At 40.8% G+C, this 19736-nt stretch overlaps 1 protein-coding gene across 1 annotated transcript in view; it reads right to left on the minus strand.

The window, feature by feature from the left end:
- Positions 1-13689, minus strand: part of LOC132397142 (potassium voltage-gated channel subfamily KQT member 1) — a 795097-nt gene extending 781408 nt beyond the window's left edge. Inside the window, exons 1-2 of the mRNA XM_059975504.1 lie at positions 12171-13689; positions 10531-10917 (exon numbers count right to left, since the gene is read on the minus strand). Of these exons, the coding sequence (XP_059831487.1) occupies positions 10531-10856 (326 nt within the window). The 5' untranslated portion in view covers positions 10857-10917; positions 12171-13689. The remainder of the gene's footprint in view (positions 1-10530; positions 10918-12170) is intronic.
- Positions 13690-19736: the final 6047 nt, after the last annotated feature.

A 19736-nucleotide genomic window follows, 5' to 3' on the forward strand; every position in this document is an offset into this window, starting at 1 on the left:
CATGGCTAAACTGCTTCTCACATCTTTAGGAGAGGAGATGAATATTCACAGAGTCTTTGTTGTAGAGTTATATAACATGGAAACAGGCCCATCAGGTCATCACATTCACGTTGACCAGTAAATACATATCTACACTCAATGGATACGTTGTTATGTAATATGTGAATGATAAAAATGATGAATAGTGTGAAGGCTCTAACCTCTAACAGAATTTGCCCTGAACATTCTCCACAAAATATGCTCTGGATCAGAGATTCCCAACCATTTTTATTTATGCCATGGACTCCTAGCATTAATGGAGGGTTCTGAGGACACCAGGTTGGGAACCCCTAGTCTAGATTGAACAGCTAGCACTCCAAACAGTGAGAAATGGGAACAGTAACTTATAAAAAGTCTGGCTCATCTAACAATTCAGTCAGTCAAATCGTGATGATGGTCTGTCAAGTATCTTTCCGATTATGGAATCAAGAATAATGGACAATTCTTGTGCAAGCCCCTGCTGTCCAATCTCTTTACTGCCAGCTCAGTCCTCCTACCTGTGCAAGGTGCACAGGAATGGGGCAATGTCATACTAAACACAGTGGGGATGTCACTGAATGGCATACAATGAGCGTTACAAAATTAGAACTCTTTGGTGTAATAATACACCGTGCATTGGATTCTTCAATTTCTGCATCTTATTTTTAAATAAATACACTCAGTGGCCACTTTATTAGGTGCAGCTGTACACCAGCTCGTTAATGCAAATAGCTAATCAGCCAATCATGTGGCAGCACCCCAATGCGTAAAAGGCTGTACACATGCTCAAGTGGTTCAGTTGTTCAGCCCAAACATCCAAATGGGAAATAAAAGGGGATAGCAAAAGCTTTTTTAGCTATGTGAAGAGAAAGAAGATAGTTAAGAACAATGTTGGCCCCTTGAAGAATGAATTGGGAGACATTGTTATGGGAAACAGGGAAATGGCAACAGAATTTAATGCATACTTTAGATCTGTCTTCACCAGGGAGGACACAAGCAATCTCCCAGATGTATGGATGGGCCAGGGTCATAAGATATCAGAGGAATTGAGACAGATTGACATTAGGAAAGAAACTGTGATGAGTAGACTGGTAGGACTGAAGGCTAATAAATCCCCGGGTCCAGATGGTCTGCATCCAAGGGTTCTAAAAGAGGTGGCTCAGGAAATTGCGGATGCATTGGTAATCATTTTCCAATGTTCCTTAGATTCAGGATCAGTTCCTGAAGATTGGAGAGTGGCTAATGTTGTCCCACTTTTCAAGAAGGGAGGGAAGGAGAAAACGGAGAACTATCGCCCTGTTAGCCTAACGTCAGTCATGGGGAAGATGCTTGAGTCCATTATTAAGGACGAAATAGTGGCACGTCTTGATGGCAGAAATAGGATTAGGCCGAGCCAGCATGGATTTACCAAGGGCAAATCATGCTTGACTAATCTGTTGGAGTTTTTTGAGGGTGTAACAAGGATGTTAGATGAGGGTAAGCCAGTAGATGTTGTGTACCTAGATTTTCAGAAGGCATTCGATAAGGTGCCACATAGGAGATTGGTGAGTAAAATCAGAGCTCATGGCATTGGGGGCAGGGTTTCAACATGGATAGAAAACTGGTTGGCAGATAGAAAGCAAAGGGTAGCAGTGAATGGGTGTTTCTCGGACTGGCTGGAGGTGACTAGTGGGGTACCACAGGGCTCTGTATTGGGACCACAGCTCTTTACGATTTATGTCAATGATTTAGATGAGGGCATTGAAAACTATATCAGCAAGTTTGCTGACGATACTAAACTGGGTGGCAGTGTGACATGCGAAGAGGACATTAGGAGAATACAGGGAGACTTGGACAGGCTGGGTGAGTGGGCAGATACTTGGCAGATGTCATTCAATGTGAATAAATGTGAAGTTATCCACTTTGGAAGCTGGAACAAGAGGGCAGAGTATTGTCTGAACGGTGTCGAGTTAGGTAAGGGAGAAATGCAAAGAGACCTAGGAGTCCTAGTTCACCAGTCAATGAAGGTGAATGAGCAAGTGCAACAGGCAGTGAAGAGGGCAAATGGAATGTTGGCCTTTGTTACAAGGGGAATTGAATACAAGAGCAAGGATGTCCTTTTGCATTTGTACAGGGCCCTGGTGAGACCACACCTGGAATATTGTGTATAGTTTTGGTCTCCAGGTTTAAGGAAGGACATTCTGGCAATTGAGGAAGTGCAGCGTAGATTCACTAGGTTGATTCCTGGGATGGCAGGGCTGTCTTACGCAGAGAGATTGGAGAGATTGGGCTTGTACACGCTGGAATTGAGGAGATTGAGAGGGGATCTGATTGAAATGTTTAAGATAATTAAAGGATTTGATAGGATTGAGGCAGGAAATATGTTCCAGATGTTGGGAGAGTCCAGTACCAGAGGGCATGGATTGAGAATAAGAGGTCAGTTATTTAAAACAGAGGAAGAGCTTCTTCTCCCAGAGAGTTGTGGAGGTGTGGAATGCACTGCCTCAGAAGACGGTGGAGGCCAATTCTCTGGATGCTTTCAAGAAGGAGCTGGATAGATATCTGATGGATAGGGGAATCAAGGGATATGGGGACAAGGCAGGGACTGGGTATTGATAGTGAATGATCAGCCATGATCTCAGAATGGCGGTGCAGACTCGAGGGGCCGAATGGTCTACTTCTGCACCTATTGTCTATTGTCTAAATACAATCTCAGTGACTTTTACTGTGGAATTATTGTTGCCAGACAGGGTTATATGAGTATCTCAGAAACTGCTGATCTCCTGGGATTTTCACGCACAACAGTCTCTAGAGTTTGCAGAGAATAGGGAGAGAAACAAGAAGTATCCAGTGAATGGCAGTTAACGAGAAAGGTCAGAGAAGATTGGCCTGACTGGTTCAAACTGACTGGAAGGTGACAGTAACTCAAATAAACATGTGTTACAACAGTAGTGTGCAGAAGAGCATCTCTGAATACACAACATGTCAAACCTTGAAGTGTATGGGCTACAGCAGCCGAGGAATTTATTAGATACAGGAGGTACCTCATAAAGTGACCACTACGTGTATCCAGAGATAGTCATACCAATGCACCACATCACTGAAGTATAACCTCCCTACTTCTATATTCAGTTTTCCTCAAAATACAGAAAACGAGTCTATTAGCTTCCTTGGTTACTTGCTCTACCTGAATACTTGCGTTTGGAGGGTCATGCATCATCACATTCATACACTGCTGCATCTCTGCAATCTCTCACCACTTAGATAATAGGCTTCTTTTTTTTAATTTTCCTAAAAAGAACAATTATACTGCAGATTTTTTACAAAATTATTTGCCACATTTATGAAATCTTTGACTACCTACTTAACGTATTTCCTTTTGTAATCAGATCTCCTCTTAGAATTTACTTTCTGACATTGTCTTTGTGACTTGACTATCTTACATTGATGATATTTACTTCTGACTTTCCCACAGGAGGAAACACCTTTTGTGGGCATCAAGGTTTTTGATAATTTCATACCTTAGTCTTTATTGAGAAACATAAGCCCCAATTCTGTTATCACCATTGTAATTGTTTTCTTGCACTTATCCTATGGCTACTTATGTGGACAATGACAACAGAACTCCACATAGTCTTTTACAAGGGCTCAATTCACCTTATTGCATTATTGTGACTTTTATCAATTTTATGTATCATTTTCTGGATCCCTCCAGTTCTGTTTTTTAAACAAGTTGCTAACCCCACAAACCTTTCTGCCAAAAATATGCCCAGAACATAGTTCTTTTGAACACAGGTGTACCTGTATTGATTTTCCTTGCTGAAAATCAGCACAGGCACACCTCAAGGATGTGTGCTTAACTCACTGCTCTACTCATGACTGACTATATGGCTGGGCACAGATCAAACGTCATCTATAAATTCACCAGTGACTTTATTGTTCTTATCAGAATCTCAGATGGCGATGCGAAGGCGTATAGGAGTGAGATTAATCAGCTGGTTGAGTGGGGGTGCAACATCAACCTTGCCCTCAGTGTCAGCAAGACCAATGAATTGAGTGTAGGCTTCAGGATCAATAGTGGAAAGGGCTAGCCCCTTTAAGTTCCTGAGTGTCAATATCCCCCACACATTGACACAATCATGAAGGAGGCCTGCTGGCAGCTATACTGTAACTTCTTTATCAGTTTGAGGAGATTTGGTATTTTACCAAAGGCTCTGAGCAAATTTTTTATAGGTATACAGTGGAGAGATTTCTGACCAGCTGCATCACAGACTGATATGGATGCACCAATGCACAGGATTGAAAGAGACTGCAGAAGACTGTAGTTTCAGCCAACTCTGTCACAACTCTCCCTACTATTGAGAACATCTTCAAAAGTTGGTGCCTCAATCATCATTAAAGGCCCTCACCATCTGGGACATGCCCCCTTCCCATTACTGCAATCAGACAAGAGGTACAGGAGCCTAAAGACACACACTACATTTTAGGAACAGCTTCCCTTCTACAAATAAGATTTTTGAATGGTCCATGAACACTACCTCACTGTTCCTCTTTTGCACTATTTTTTAATAAATTATAACCTTTTAGTTGTATTTTATGTCTTGCGCTCTACTGCTGCCATGAAACAACAGACTTAACAGCAAATATCAGTGATAATAAACCTGATCCTGATTCTGAAAAGTACAGCACTCGAACAGGACCTTCTGCCCACAAACAAGAGAAAATCTGCAGATGCTAGATATCCAAGCAACACACACAAAATGCTAGAGGAACTCAACTAGCCAGGCATCACCTATGGGAAAAAGCACATTTGACATTTCGGGCTGAAACTCTTCCGTAGGACCTTCAGCCCACTGTGTCTGCACAAAGCATTATGCCAATTTAAACGAGGCCCATCTGCCTGGACATACTCCTTATCACTGTTACATACTTGCTTAAGTGTTCGTCTAAGTACTCCTAACAAACTATCAGATCTGCACCTACCATCTACTTGGCAGCACATTCCAGGCACCTACCACTCCTTGTGAAAAAAATCTTGCCTCCCGTATCTCCTTTAAACTTTTACCCTCTCAGCTTAAACTATGCCTCCAGAATTTCACACTTCACCCTGAGAAAAAGACACTGACCATAAACCGTAACTACGCCTCTCAAAATCAGGTCCTTCAGAGAAAACAATCCAAGTTTATCTGGTTTCCTCATGTCTAATGCACACCAATCCAGTCAATATCTTAGAAGAAATTAAAGGCTTAGTTCAATGGAAAGAAAGTTATTTACTTTTCTTAACAAGTCTAGTCAAAGATTTGTTTTCTTATTTTGTTTATTTTCACTGACTAATCACTGAAATAGCATTTTCTTAAATGTCTAATTTCAAAGTTGTATTTTTAAAAGAAAATTAAAAGCTTCCTAACATATTCCTACATTCCTTCCAGAATGAGCTGGATGTAAAAGATATTAAAAATGAATAGCAAGTCCTGGTTATGCAATCACTGACGCCAGGCAATATCTGAAGAGTATTGATAATGGATGGGGGTCACCCATCTTGTAAAGACACTGCCGAGAAGAAGGCAATGGCAAATCATTCCTGTTGAAAAATTTGCCAAAGACAATCAAAGTCAAGACCACGATCGCCCATGTCATACGACAGGACACGTAATGAATGAGTGAAACATAAGAAAATAATATACGATGATTATGAAGAGATACGTTATCTGGCCAGATACTTGTTTCCCCTATTTAATTATAGTGTGTGGCCATCACTGATAAAGCCACCAATTTATTACTGAATGTTTATGAAGCAGGTTCACATGTTATAGGCTATGGTCAAAGATTGTATCTGTCATGTGACCTTTCGTCAGAACAGTTCTGATGTCATCAGTTAGAAATGTCAACAGTGCCTCTTTCTCCGCAGGTGCAGCCTGACTTTCTGGTTATTTACAATAGGTTTGAATGCAAGATTGCTGGCAACTCTAATATTTTGTCCTTGAATTTATGTAAAATAGGTAGTGATTAATCAGCAAGTTTAACTCTCATTTCCCCTTGAAAAAAGTTGTAATTAATAGCACTAGCATAAAGGTGAGCAGAGCTTTTGCTTGTGTTAGAGGTTCAAGATCTGCACACACTGAAAGTTTTCACTGCTCATGATACATCTTTCCCTTTCATTTCCTTGGGAACAGGGATGTTCTGTTTTTTTTTGCAATTCTGTGCAGAAGAAAGAAAATTATAGACCAGTTAGCCTGAGCTCAGTCGTTGGAAAGTTGTTAAAGTCTATTATTAAGGATGAGGTTTCAGGTACTTGGAGGCACATGATGAAACAGGCTAAAATCAGCATGTGGAAATCTTGCCTGACAAATCTGTTGGATTTCTTTAAGGAAGTAACTGGCAGGATAGAAAAGGAGATTCAGGGGATGTTGCTTATTGGATTTTCAGAAGGCCTTTGACAAGGTGCCTCATATGATGCTTCTTAACAAAATAAGGGCCCGTGGCATTATGGGAAAGGGAATAGAATGAATAGATGATTGGCTGACTGGTTTTCTCTGATTGGCTCCCAGTGACTAGTTGGTGTTCAGGTCACTTCTTTTAACATTGTCTATCAATGATTTGGATGAAGGAATTGATGGCTTTGTGGCCAGTTTGCATATGATATAAGGATAGGTGGAAGGGCAGGTAGTGGTGAGGAAGGAGGGTGTCCACAGAGGACTGAGGCAGATTGGGGGAATGGGCAAAGAAGTGGCAGGTGGAATATAATACAGCAAAATCTATAGTCATGCATTTTGGTAGAAGGAATAGAAGGGAAGCCCATTTTCTAAATGGGGAGCATATTCAGAGGTGCAAAGGGACCTGGGAGCCCTTGTGCGGGATTTTCTAAAGGTTAACCTGCAGCTGGCATTGGCAGTAAGGAAGCCAAATGCAACATTACTATTCATTAACACTAGAAATTCCGCAGATGCTGGAAATCTAAAGCAGCACACACAAAATATACAGTATGTGTAATAAAATAGCATTCATTTGGTATTTTAAGGGTGGTGAATCTGTGGAATTCATTGCCACAGGTAGTGATGGAGACAAAGTCAATGAATACATTTAAAGCAGAAGTTAATAGGTTCTTAGTCAGGGCATCAAAGGTCACAGAGAGAAGGCAGAAGAATGGGGTTGAGAGGGACAATAAATTAGCCATGATAGAATGGCACAGTATGCCTGATGGGTCGAATGTTCTAATTCTGCTCCTAGGTCTAATGGTCTTAAATAATATGCTAAACAATGTCATCCTGAAACACAAGATGCAATAAAGGGCCTCCTATTATAAGATCCGTTTTTTTCCTTTCTGGATATCCTATACTCCACTCCAGCCATAAGCAAGAGTACATGTAGTGGACCGACCAACTGCAGGATTTCTCAGAGTACTGCTCTGTAACTGCTGCTGAGAAAACATCACTTCCAACTGAATTACAGAGGTGAAATCTTTTCTTGAGACAGGTGAATAATCCTCTGTGCAAACAGTAAGACCCAACAAGTTCTTCCACTAGCTTGTGGTTTGGCACATGATGCCACCTCAGTTTATATACAGACAAGCTCCTCATTTTCCATATTTTGTTGTTCAAATTTTCATCAGTTTTGTCATTCAACCTGCTTATTTAATGTATCAGTTGCTTTAACGATCTGAAGTTAGCCTCAACAATGGTCAAACCTACAATTCAAAGCATGTCTAAGAGTAAATATGGCACTCTTCTCAACTTGTTGGATATGGGAAAGTTAAGGTCTTTAATCTGGTTATGTCACAGTGTGCACTGGCAGCAATAGAATGCAAGTGCAGAGGAAAGACAGACTCCCTTGTAGAGAAAGCAAACAGAGTTCACACATAAGAATTCCAACAGACTTTCTCCAAAACTAGTATTTCACAATAAGTGCTAAACAGCATTTACCTAAATAGTACAGATGACCCAGAAACACCAAGACTATCAAAATAAAATCAACAAGGTAAAACAATTAAAAATACAAGTTAAACAACAATTAACCAATTAACTTTAGAAACTAAGGAGCAAAATGCTCTCTGGCTCCCCACACAGGCTCAGAGAGCTTATTACAAGTTAAGGTCAGTGATCCAGCACCAAATAATATCAGATAGATTTGATAGCTTGATGCCTGAAATGCTTGGTCCATGAGAATGGGAGGAAACAACAGATTTAACATCTAACATATGGCATAACAGTGGTGTTACAAGTAGCTTCTTGATCTTAAGTGAGATTACCAATATTAAGAAGAGAGACAAAAGAAGAGACTGCAGATTCTGTGATCTGCAGTAACACACAAAGTGCCGGAGTCGCTCAGCTAGTCAGACAGCATCTATAGAGGGAAATGGACAGCCAAACTTTTGAGTGGTGACCCTTCATCTGAGCTGAATTCACAATTTTCACTACCTAGTCACTCCATTAAAATCCAGTGAACAATTATTGAACTGAACCATTAGTATATCTCTCCTCATGGAAGCTGCCTGACCTGCTGAGTATTTCCGGCATCCTTTGTTCTTTCGTTCATCCCTGTTGTTCAGAAAAGTGTTGGGCCTCCATGGTTTGTAGATTTCCTTGACAGGCTGGTTTACCAAGTTTATTAACTTAGAAAGAATGGGTCTGTGATATCGATCTCCTTTTCAGGACCCTTTTGCTCACTGTGTGTTATCTAAGGAATTTGTATGTTAAATCCATGTCATGAATAAAGGCTTCTCATTGAATAAAGGCTTGCCTTAAAACACGGCGATTTAAGAAGTTCTCCACATAACATTTCCACACAGATTTTTATTTTATTTGCGCTAAATTTTCCTTTACAAGTGTCAGATAATTTGGATTGAAGGGCAACTAACACCAGCAAAATTACTGAACTTGATTTCATTACATTGATATGAGACAATTGTGTCACCTAAGCTCCTTGACTATTATTAAATTTAAATCCATAAAAAGCTATCACAATGGTTTTGAGTTTACTATACATCAAAGTTTTGCATAGCTAAAAGGTTTAATTGAATGAATTTGCAGTTACAGCACATTATTTATAGTTCAGAATATCAGTGGCGTCTTATAGGAGGTTTCAGCTACTTTTTCTTCAATTTACTCTAAGGGCATAGCCCACAATTACTCTACGTGGACAGACTCTTAGCTGACCAACAACTTCTGTGCAACTGTTCCATGTGGTAGAAAGCTCCACATCCTAAGCACTCCAGTGCTGCCGAATTCTTCTTTATTTTAAGCACCATACACTTTTACAATAAATGGATTATCAAACCTACTTTGACTTTTGTACGGGCATCAATCAGAAAAGAAAAATGTCTCCGGATTGAAGCGGTGCAGAATGAAAAGATGGCCTGTTGCGTTCGCTGTTACACACAGCACATTAATAGCTTGGAAGGTCATTAGCTTGCAAGGACAATGCTACAATGTATTTCGTCACCAGATTTTTTGCCAAGGAAGGGCAGTACTTTTTTAAAGATGGACTTTTACCTCCACCCATCACCCCCCCCCCCCCCCATTAGTAAGAAGAGTAGTTCGATAAAACATTTTTCTCTCTTTAATATTTTCGCTTCCCCACCTGGGCCATTACCACAGACCAAGCAAGGTTAATGATTCTCACAAGAACAACCTGCCAACAATTGTCTGAAAGGGCACTGGAAATAAATTAAATAACAACATTCAAAATAAAAACTCGTCTCCTGTAAGACTGTGAACTACAATGCAGTGAGAAGATCCAGAAAGAATTCTGAAATTTCTAAGAGCGCCTTTACTTTCAGAAGTAATGCGTTTAAAGGCGTGCCATGCCATTTCCAAATATTACTCATAAAAGAATAATATTTAGAAAGGAAATGCTTTGTGAACACGATTCGATATGATAGGAAGGTCAAAGCAGAAAACAATCTCAGACAATTGGGTCTTTCAGTCAATAGATTTCCAATCTTATTCAATAAAAAGAATCCGGCCACAACTCGCAGAACTTTCACCGGGGTAAACAAATTACTTCAATCTAATCGTTTATTGATCCCGCAAACCTTTTGCAAGGACATATGTATATACGTAAATTCATGTAATGTATTTAACCGTTCATGCCAAAGCTCTCAACCTTTGCTAATAAATAGTTTTGCGGTGGTATCAGTTTTAATATTTGCGTAGGTGATAGCAACATTGTTAGAAAGGGACAATTTTTTTAATAAACGTTGCCATCTCAACACCAGATAGATGGAGCTCAACTTAACTAACTAATTGTAGTTACAGTATTTCAAAGGCAAAAAAGTCTTAAGGTCATCAGTTCTGATACACCAGAATTCGGCTTTTCGTTAGGAACTGCCAGACACTAAACAATCTCGCTCTCCCGAATTTCTGCTAAGTACATTATAAAAGTCTAAAACTTGAATGAAAAGCAAGAAGAAAATTACTTATAATTCAAAAATCGACGAAATAAGTAGTGTTAAACTGACATTCTCGTTTTCTGCGAAAGGGCGAGAACGAACAAGTTTGTAAAACAGCGCACTTTTTTTTATAAAGTTGTACTCACACTGTGAAGTGGTAGATGAAACATTTCCAGCCGGTGGGCCGTTCTAAGAAGTTGTATGTTCTGCCTTGGATGTTGACCTTAGAGAAGAAGGGCTTCTGAGTGCTGTACAACGACATCTGGTTCGGTAGGGAGATGGCTTTAGGGGGAATCGGGGGGTCAATGATCACCTCATCAGCTCCTGGGCTGTCTGGAGACTTGTCCGCCGTGCTTTCGGGCTTGCTGCTCCTCTGTAGGTCCTCAGACATCTCCAACATGGTCGGTCTGCAGACCGCTCCGCTCGCCTGGGAAGACGAGCCACTCCATCGAGGTTTGGTTTCGGAGGACATCAGGGTGGGAGGGACGCCCAAGCAGGCGGGTCAGAGCTTCGGACCGTCAGACCGAGCACAACTGAAGGGAGGAAAGAGAGGGGAGAAGGATTATGAAGACAGTGGGGACATGTGGCACGGGAGATTCAAAGGGTGGGCATGGATCGCCCACTCAGGAAAGAGGAGAGGCACGATGTGTCAGGGCATGGGCTTTAAGATATCTGGCCGAATAAGGTATCGGCCTTTACGGGGCGGGGAGATTCCTCCCAAGAGTCAGCAACTTTAACTCAAGGACTAGAGTGGTCAGGACATTGAGAGTCTCCGGACCATAAACAGAGCGGGAAGACGGGATCACAGGTGTTTCTGCAGGGGCGGGGCTGAGAGTGTGGGAGGCAAGAGCAAGGGGGAAAAAATCACCGCTTGATAAGGTTTAATGTGTGGATGCTGAGGAGATCTGAGAGAACTCGAACTGAGTAAACAGGGAGTTGGGAATAACAACCTTGCCTGCCCTGCACATGGGGACGCTTGAAATGTCAACAGCGGACTGCCAGAGATGGATCGCACCGCTTACCTTAGCTCAGAAAACCCAGACATCTGAACCCAGGAGAAATAGTCTTAAAAGAAACATCGCAACCTCAAACAGCTTGCCCATCACTTACACTTTAGCCGTGCAAAAAATATGTACACATCTAGTAACTAATCTGATTTAGATGCGAAGAGTACTACCGTAGGAAAACAGGTCCTACACCCCACCGACTTACCCACCTTACATTTGCCCGCGTTTGGTCCCCATCCCTCAAAGCTTTAACTGTATATTTAAACTAATTTCAACCTGAAACTTAAAGTCAAGCGTTGACGTTTCCAGTTGCCAAGATTAATGTGGGAGGGGTTTTGAAGATTTAGGCTAGTTTTGAGTGGTTGGAACCGAGGTACACTTGCCGGAGCAGTAAACATAAAAAGAGGCACCGGGAAGTTTCATATCGCATTCCCGATATGAAAGAGTGACGGAACAAGCCTATAGTTCAACTGTTAGCTTGCTCCGGAGCCCGGTGACTCTGACAGCCGCTCCGATTGAGTGACAGCTCTGTCAGTGGGCTGATGCCGCGGTGGCGGCGGTGACAGGGGCAGGAGACTCGGGCAGTGTTCCTGAAGGACTTGTCTGTTGAGAGTTTTTGGAGAGGATTTTAGCGCAGGTTCCCCTTGTCTCGCTCCTCCCTGCAGTCAGTGGATTGCCAGCTGTACCTGGAAGCGTCCTCGGGGTGAGGGAAACTACCGGCCGGCGCCTGACACCGAGAAGGAAGGAAGAAGACCTTTCCGACCATAAGTTGCACTCACCAAAGCAAAGCCGGCGGTGACTGGGTGCTGTTGCGAGACTGATTTCTCCCACCCACCCGCCCCCAGCTCTCAAAAAAAAAGTGCTCTAACTTGTCTTAAAACCACTACAGACCGGTGGCACTTTGCGACCTTGCTTCATGACTCCGGTGAGGAAACAAAGCGCCTGAAGGAACCGAGCCGAACCAAGCGGCGGTTAGTTACTGAAAAAAAAATCACAGAACCGCTGGCCCGGTCTCCCTACTCGCGAGTAATCCGACAAACAGCCGCGGTTACGAGAGCGTCTCTTTAAATGGGACCTACGGGTGTCTCGGGGCGTGGTGGATTGCTGACACTTCACGCCAAGTGAGCCTTGCCTCCTTCTGCTCACCTGAAACAAAGGGAGGAGACTAGTGAAATTCTTTACAATTTCATTGGGACATCCAGAGCGCCAGGAATTCAAAGCTGTTGAATGCAAGTATAAAGGGTCCATTAAGATTGGGATCTTTAAATGGGAGCGTCTGGACAGACCGTACTGTATTCTTATTCAGGGCCGATTAGTTTACACAGATAGTATTTACACAGAAACTAACAAGATACTAGAGGAGTTTAGCGGGTCATGCAGCGTCTGTGGAGGGAAATGGACGGTAAAGACCCGTCATCCGGACAAAGATTTTGCACGACCTCTTGAGTTCCTCCGGCATCTCGTTTGTTGCTCCAGACCCCAGCATCTGCAATCTCTTGTATCTCTAACGTTTACAATACTCCTCACCAAACACAGGGTAAGATCAATGATAATTTTTATACTTCTCTCGCTTTTTTACATTCTTATGCTTTTCAAAGAAGGTTCTGAAGACACCCTGGTAACCCGGGCCTCTGCGCAACGGGTGACGACACTGACTTCTGTTCACAGTATCTGCCAGTGGTTGTGGAGGTCGCATTATCTCTCAAATGCTTTGAAATGCCTGCTGTACGTCGACAATGATTCCCAAGCAGACAGGAGGGCTGAATCGCTGCTTCCCAGTAGGTTGTGATCTTCCAATATTGAAGGTTTGAACTTCAAATGTTCTTTTTCTCAGAAAGCCAAAATCTGTGCGGCTACAGTGAAGGCGTGCTGAATTTCATAAAGTTTGCCTTCATTGAAAGCTGACTCCTGATATGTTAACGCTTGCCATAGACTCACCACAGGCCTTGTTAGCATCTAGATTGGTTAGATCATTCATGGGCGGGGGCAGCATTTCAAATAAAGAGGAACATTAAGCCACCGCGTTTAGTGGATTCTGCCCTATATACCATAGGCCCATCCCTCCCAGCCAGTGAAGTATTGACAGAAGGCGCTGTTTCAAGAAGGCAACATCTTTCATCAAAACTTCCCAGTATCCAGGCCATGCCATCACCTCACAGCTACCAAAGGGAACGAAGTCTGATTTCACACACCTCTAGATTCAAGAACAGCTAGTTCACAGCAATCATTCAGTTTTTAAGCCGCCCTGCACAACTACTAATCATCACAACATAGGAACACTATGACCACTTAGGTCACTTTGCACTGTGATGGACTTGTTTTGTTCTAATTGTCTTTTTTTCTTATAACATTTCTGTTTAATTTCTGTCTTTTTTTCTTGTGAATGTTCTTTATATGATACTATGTACCAGTGATGCTGTTGCACTTAGTTTTTCATCGCACTTGTGCATATGACAATAAACTCAACTGTAACTTTGACTTTTTCTAGGGATAGTGTTCCACAGATGGTGGCAGGTTGGTAAAGACTAATGTAAAACTCATGCTCGAGAATTCCTTGGTAAACAAGTCAATGATGCCTTGGAGCTCAGGTTTAGAACAGGAACATTCACAAGTGTCATCTGTTCTCCAGCTCTATAATTCCTATTGTGATGATTTTGGTCCTAGAATGTAGACAAAGTAGGCTCAACAGTTTCCCAGAGTCAATGGAACAGACTGGGCAGTTGCAGGTGAGATGCAACACTGAGTTAAAAAAAGGTTTGGAGAAATTTTGGCATGATTGCACATCCTTACATGACAATGGTCCACTGTGATTCAGCATCCTGAGAAACAGTAACCAAGGTCATGGCTTGCATAAATTGTGAAGCAGACACAAGATGGAAATAAGTTTCTGCGCACAGCCAAACTGAAGTCGGAGATTCTTAGTGATGTCCTAAAAGGCCATGTATAGTTGCCACTGCTTCATCATTCAACAAGGTCATGACTGATCTGCAGTTGCCTTAAGTTCCAATCTACTGCTTGTTTTGTTCCCTTGACTCTTGACTGCCGGATTGTCTACAATTTACTTGTCCCATCCTTCAAAGCTGAGTCTCTGCAGCTATCTGGGGTAGAGAGTTTCAAAGATTCACAATCTTCTGGGAGATGAAATATCACATCCTTTCCACATTAAATGGGTAACTTTATTTCCCTGAAACCATTTCACCAAGCTTTGGATTTTCTCACAAGGAGAAACACCTCTTAATATTAATCCTGCAAGCTTTGCCAAATATTTCTCATGGTCCCTTCTGGCACCTTGCTATTTACCTCAGGAATTGGAACTCAATCACCTCATTTAATTTCCAATCATTCCCAGGTTCCACTAAATTACACACACCTGCTTCCCATTAGAAACTGCAGGATAAAGACCCTGTGATCACTACAAGGAGCCACCAGTTCGTTGGTCAACTCATGTATGAGTAACTGTGTTCCATGGTTCTTAGGATTATCCGTTCTAAGTCTAGCATCATTCCTGAATTCTCTGCGGAAACCAAAACTCAGTGTAAAGACACCCTTGACACCCATTCCACGCTCGCTACGACCCTAATGCCTCCCAACTCAGCCTCCGTGCCTGTGTTCAGCATTTGGGTTCGTTCCACCACCACGTCCTTACAACAATATTAGATAGATAGATAGATAGATACTTTATTCATCCCCAAGGGGAAATTCAACATTTTTCCAGTGTCCCATACACTTACTGTAGCAAAACTAATTACATAAGTATTTAACTCAATATAAATATGATATGCATCTAAAATCACCCTCCCAAAAAGCTTTAATAAATAGCTTTTTAAAAGTTCTTAAACAGTTACTAAAGTGCATTGAGTGGTAACTTAAGCTCAGTCCTAACCCCGGCACTTTAACATGTCTTGTCCCTGGTGGTTGAATTGTAGAGCCGAATGGCGTTGGGGAGTAATATTATTGGTTTCAGTTAAATAATTTCTCATTTCTGTAAAGTTTGATGATTATAAGCCCAACTTGTTCAACTATTTCTCATATGGCAACCCCATCATCTCAGAAATCCTAGTGATTTTTTTTTCTGGATATCCCAGCACAAGTATATCTTCTGCTGTTTGTACATGACCTCTTATGTTCTCCAGACATGGAGTCTCAAGTAGATCAGTGCCTTCCCAAATGTTCCTTCTCTACTCAAGATGTCACACCATGAAGTTACAAGGATATTAAATTTTACAAGATTATTCAAAGAAATTCCTTCTCATGATGGAGTTTAGAGTCTAGTGTTGGGTATAAGGATGAGGTGGACAATCCACCAATACAGATTACATGCAATTAGAAACTTGATGCTGGAGTTGTAGGCTTGAGAGAAGGCATACACATATTAGTTTGCTCGTCCTACTATTTGAGTTAAGATGGCACATTCGCTATTTCCAGTCCATTTGAGGAGTTTACTGTCCATGACGATGAAGTGTACCAAAGGATAGGGATCTCTACTACTCATTAGGCCTTGGGTTTAATGCCACATGCCTGATCTTGGTCTTTGATACTCATCTCTATTGCTGGTCAATGCTTGACCTGGCAGACAAAATACAACATTAATTCTGAATCAGAATCAACATCGGGGTTATTATCATTCATATATGTTGTACAATGAAAATCATAAAATTCATGATAAGTTAAATAAATAAATAGTGTAAAAGAGGAATAATGTGATAGTGGTCATAGATTCATGTACCATTCAGAAATCTGATGTCAGAGGAGGAAAAGCTGTTTCTAAAATGTTGGCTGTGGGTCTTCAAGCTTCTAACATGCTCCCTGATGGTAGTACCAAGAACAGGACATGTTCCAAATGGGGACTATCCTTAATGATGGATGTTGCCTCTTGAGACACCATCTAAAAGATGTCCTCTGTGTCAGGAAGGGTTGAGTCTTTGATGGGGCTGGTTGAGACTACAGCCCTCTGCAATCTCTATCAATTCTGTTGATTGAAGTCAATTGTACATCTGTACAAATTTTCAAGTCTTTGTGGGACAATCGTTTAAATCCCAAGAAGGCTAAGGTTAAAAGTGATGTGTATACATCCATCCTGGCTAAAGGCAAACTGGATATATCTCCAGTATAGAGTACAGTTGACACACCAAATAATTGTAGAATCGTGCAACAGGAAGTTGAAACATTTGGCCTTTAGCCAGTTTTTTTTAACAATCTTCATATAGAACCCCACTTTGCCACTCCTTACGAATAGCTTTCAGTTGTTCTTCCTCCTCAAATATGTATCCAATTTCACTTTCAACATTATCATTGAATTGGTTCCATATCATAAAACAGTCACATTATGAATATAAGTTCCCAGCTCTTCATTTGTTATAATGTGTTAATTATAACAGCACCTTATTTTATTCATATACATAGCCGTCATTAACTCACACTGACTGAATTTATGTCATGCTTAAAATGATTATGATACTTTGGACCTGAGACTGGAGATAACTCCTCAGCATTTAATATGAAAAGCTCGGTTTGAGAAAGTAAGATGTTTGTAGAATATACTAAGGAAATGGATACTGTGGTTTTGAAGAATGACAAAAAATGGAGAAGGATTTGCTGTCGAAATAAATTGTCACATGAATCATCAAATTAGTCATGAAAGCTAATAAGCGAATAAGCTCTTGCCAATTTGTGATATATAAAAATGACAGAACAATAGTAAGCATTGTGATTTTGACACATTTATTAAATAATGCAAGGGAACAAAACAAAAAAGGGCTTCAGGAAGTATTTTTGCAACGATTATCATTTTGGATAACTGGTGAACACTTAATGCATGTATGCAAGGCAGATTTGATGTCTTACAGCAAAATCATGATTCTATACTTATCAACAACTTCATGAAAGAAGTATTATTGCATGACCCCATCACCACCTTCCAATAAATGTATAATATACCACAAATATCACATTCCTCTTAATGTTAAGAATGATAAGCAAAAAAGTAATTAGAAACTGTTATGTATTTAATATTTAAGTAATATTTGAATAATATTGTAAATAGATTGTTTCAGCATACATTCTTTATTTGTTTAAATAATTCATTAGGGGTTATATGTACAAGTATGTGAATGGCATATGTCATTATGGCACTATGTCATAAGTGTACACCTCAATAAAGTTAAAACAAAGCATACACATTTATCCCAGGCTCCATGTTTTTCTTTCAATTAGTTTAATGTTTTGAAGTTACAAAACACAATTGGATGACAAGGTAGTTTTAAGACAAATCCAAGACAACTAGCTACCTGTTGAAGTGCAACATGATTTATTCTTTGTAAAGGAGAGAGGGAGATGTTGGAGTTTAAAAAGTGGCATAGTTTTTTGTTCAGAAGCACAATGAGACAGTTGAGTTTTTAAAAAAGGCAGAAACTTAACAAGTTCATGGGTTCATGAAGAGTGAGTATCAGTTGATAATAATAATAAAACAAAAAACAGAAATGGCTGGCTACATCAGAATTGATTGAAGAAAATATTACTTGGTGACGTATACTGAGTGAATTGAGTAGTATTTTAAAGCAAATACAATAACCAATGAGAAATGAATCCTAGATTTGCTGAGTGTATTTGGTGGAAGAGCATATAGTTTGCTTAAGAGTTTAACGGCTCCAACCAAACCAGCTGAATTTAGCTTTGCTGATTATTGTGAACGTAATGCAGAAACATTTAGAACTGAAGCCATTGTTGATTGCAGGACACTAGGTTTCATAAGCGGAATCAAAAGGAAGGGGAGTCCATTTAGGCAGATGTGACTGAATGGAAGAAATTGTCTGAATATTGTCAGTTCAGTAATGGGCTTAATAATGCACTGAGAGATCATTTAATTTGTGGAATCTTACAAGAGAGCATTCAAAAAGGGCACCTAAATGAAACACAACTCACATTTAAAAGACCAGTTGAACTCACTGTGTCAATGGAAACAACAGACAGATCACAGTTGAGTTACGATCAGGGAAGGAAGTGAGCATGAATAAAATTGCAACATTTCACCAGAAACTTGCCTGGCTGATGAAATTGTGTTACCATTGGGGCAGGGGCTCATATACACCAGACCAATGCAAGTTTAAAGGTGAAACGTGCAGAAACTTCAGGAAAGTAGGACATATACAAACACCATGCCAAGAAGACAAAAACAAATGGACTGCACAGGGAAGAGAAGAAGATAAAAGTCAAGTTGCAGTTTCAAAAAGAGCACTAATCTACATGCAGTTGATGAAAAATCTGATATTGATGTGTATGGCATAGGTCTGGGTAACCTTGGGATTTACAATGTGAATTGAATCAAATTGACTTTATTTCTTACATCCTTCACATACATGAGGAGTAAACATCTTTACATTAAGTCTCTACCTAAATGTGTAATCTGCGATCAGTAATTTATGATGAAATGAACAATGTAACATAGAAATACACTCAAATCAGCGTGAGTTAATCAGTCTGATGGCCTGAAGGAAGAAGCTGTCCCAGAGACTGTTGGTCCTGGCTTCCATGCTGTGGTACCTTTTCCCAGATGGTAGCAGCTGGAACAGTTTGTGGTTGTGGTGACTTGGGTCCCCAATGATCTTTCGGGCCCTTTTTACACACCTGTCTTTGTAAATGTCAATCATGGGAAGTTCACAACTGCAGATGCACCACTCTGCAGAATCCTGTGATTAAGGGAGGCACAGTTCCCATACCGGGCAGTGATGCAGCCTGGTATGGGAACAGACAAGAGACAAGCAATACAGCTTACAACAGAAGTGAACAGCAAATTAATTGAAATGTAAGTAAAAAAGACTCGGCTGTTTTAGTCATTCTACAAAATGAGTTTGAATGGCATTTCAAAGATGTCTAACTGAATTCAGCAAATAAGAACCTATATTGGAGAAAAGATCATTTAGGGGCAGACTTGTGGGCCCATGATTGGCTGATTCAACTACAACTTGATTGGAGATCCATGTACCACTTACATGCCACATTCCCTGCAATAGAGTCAACTGAGTGCAAATTAAGAAATATTCCGGATGATGTGCTCAAGAATGGCCTTGGAAAATTCAAACATATCAAGAGTAAAATAGAGTTAAATAAAAATGCCGTACCCAAGTTTTTCAAAGTCCTCCCAGTCCTTTATACTATTTGTGATCATGTAGCCAGTGAGCTAGATTGCATGCAGGATAAAGGAATTTTTTCAAGCTTGAGTGGAGCCCATGGAAAATGCCAGTGGTCCCAGTAACATAGAAAAATGGGTCTGTCAGGATCTGTGGTGAATTTATGGTCACCATCAACCCAGAAAATAGATCAATACCCTCTGCCCAGGATAGAGGATA

Source organism: Hypanus sabinus, chromosome 7 (assembly GCF_030144855.1).
Source record: "Hypanus sabinus isolate sHypSab1 chromosome 7, sHypSab1.hap1, whole genome shotgun sequence".
NCBI lineage: Eukaryota > Metazoa > Chordata > Chondrichthyes > Myliobatiformes > Dasyatidae > Hypanus > Hypanus sabinus.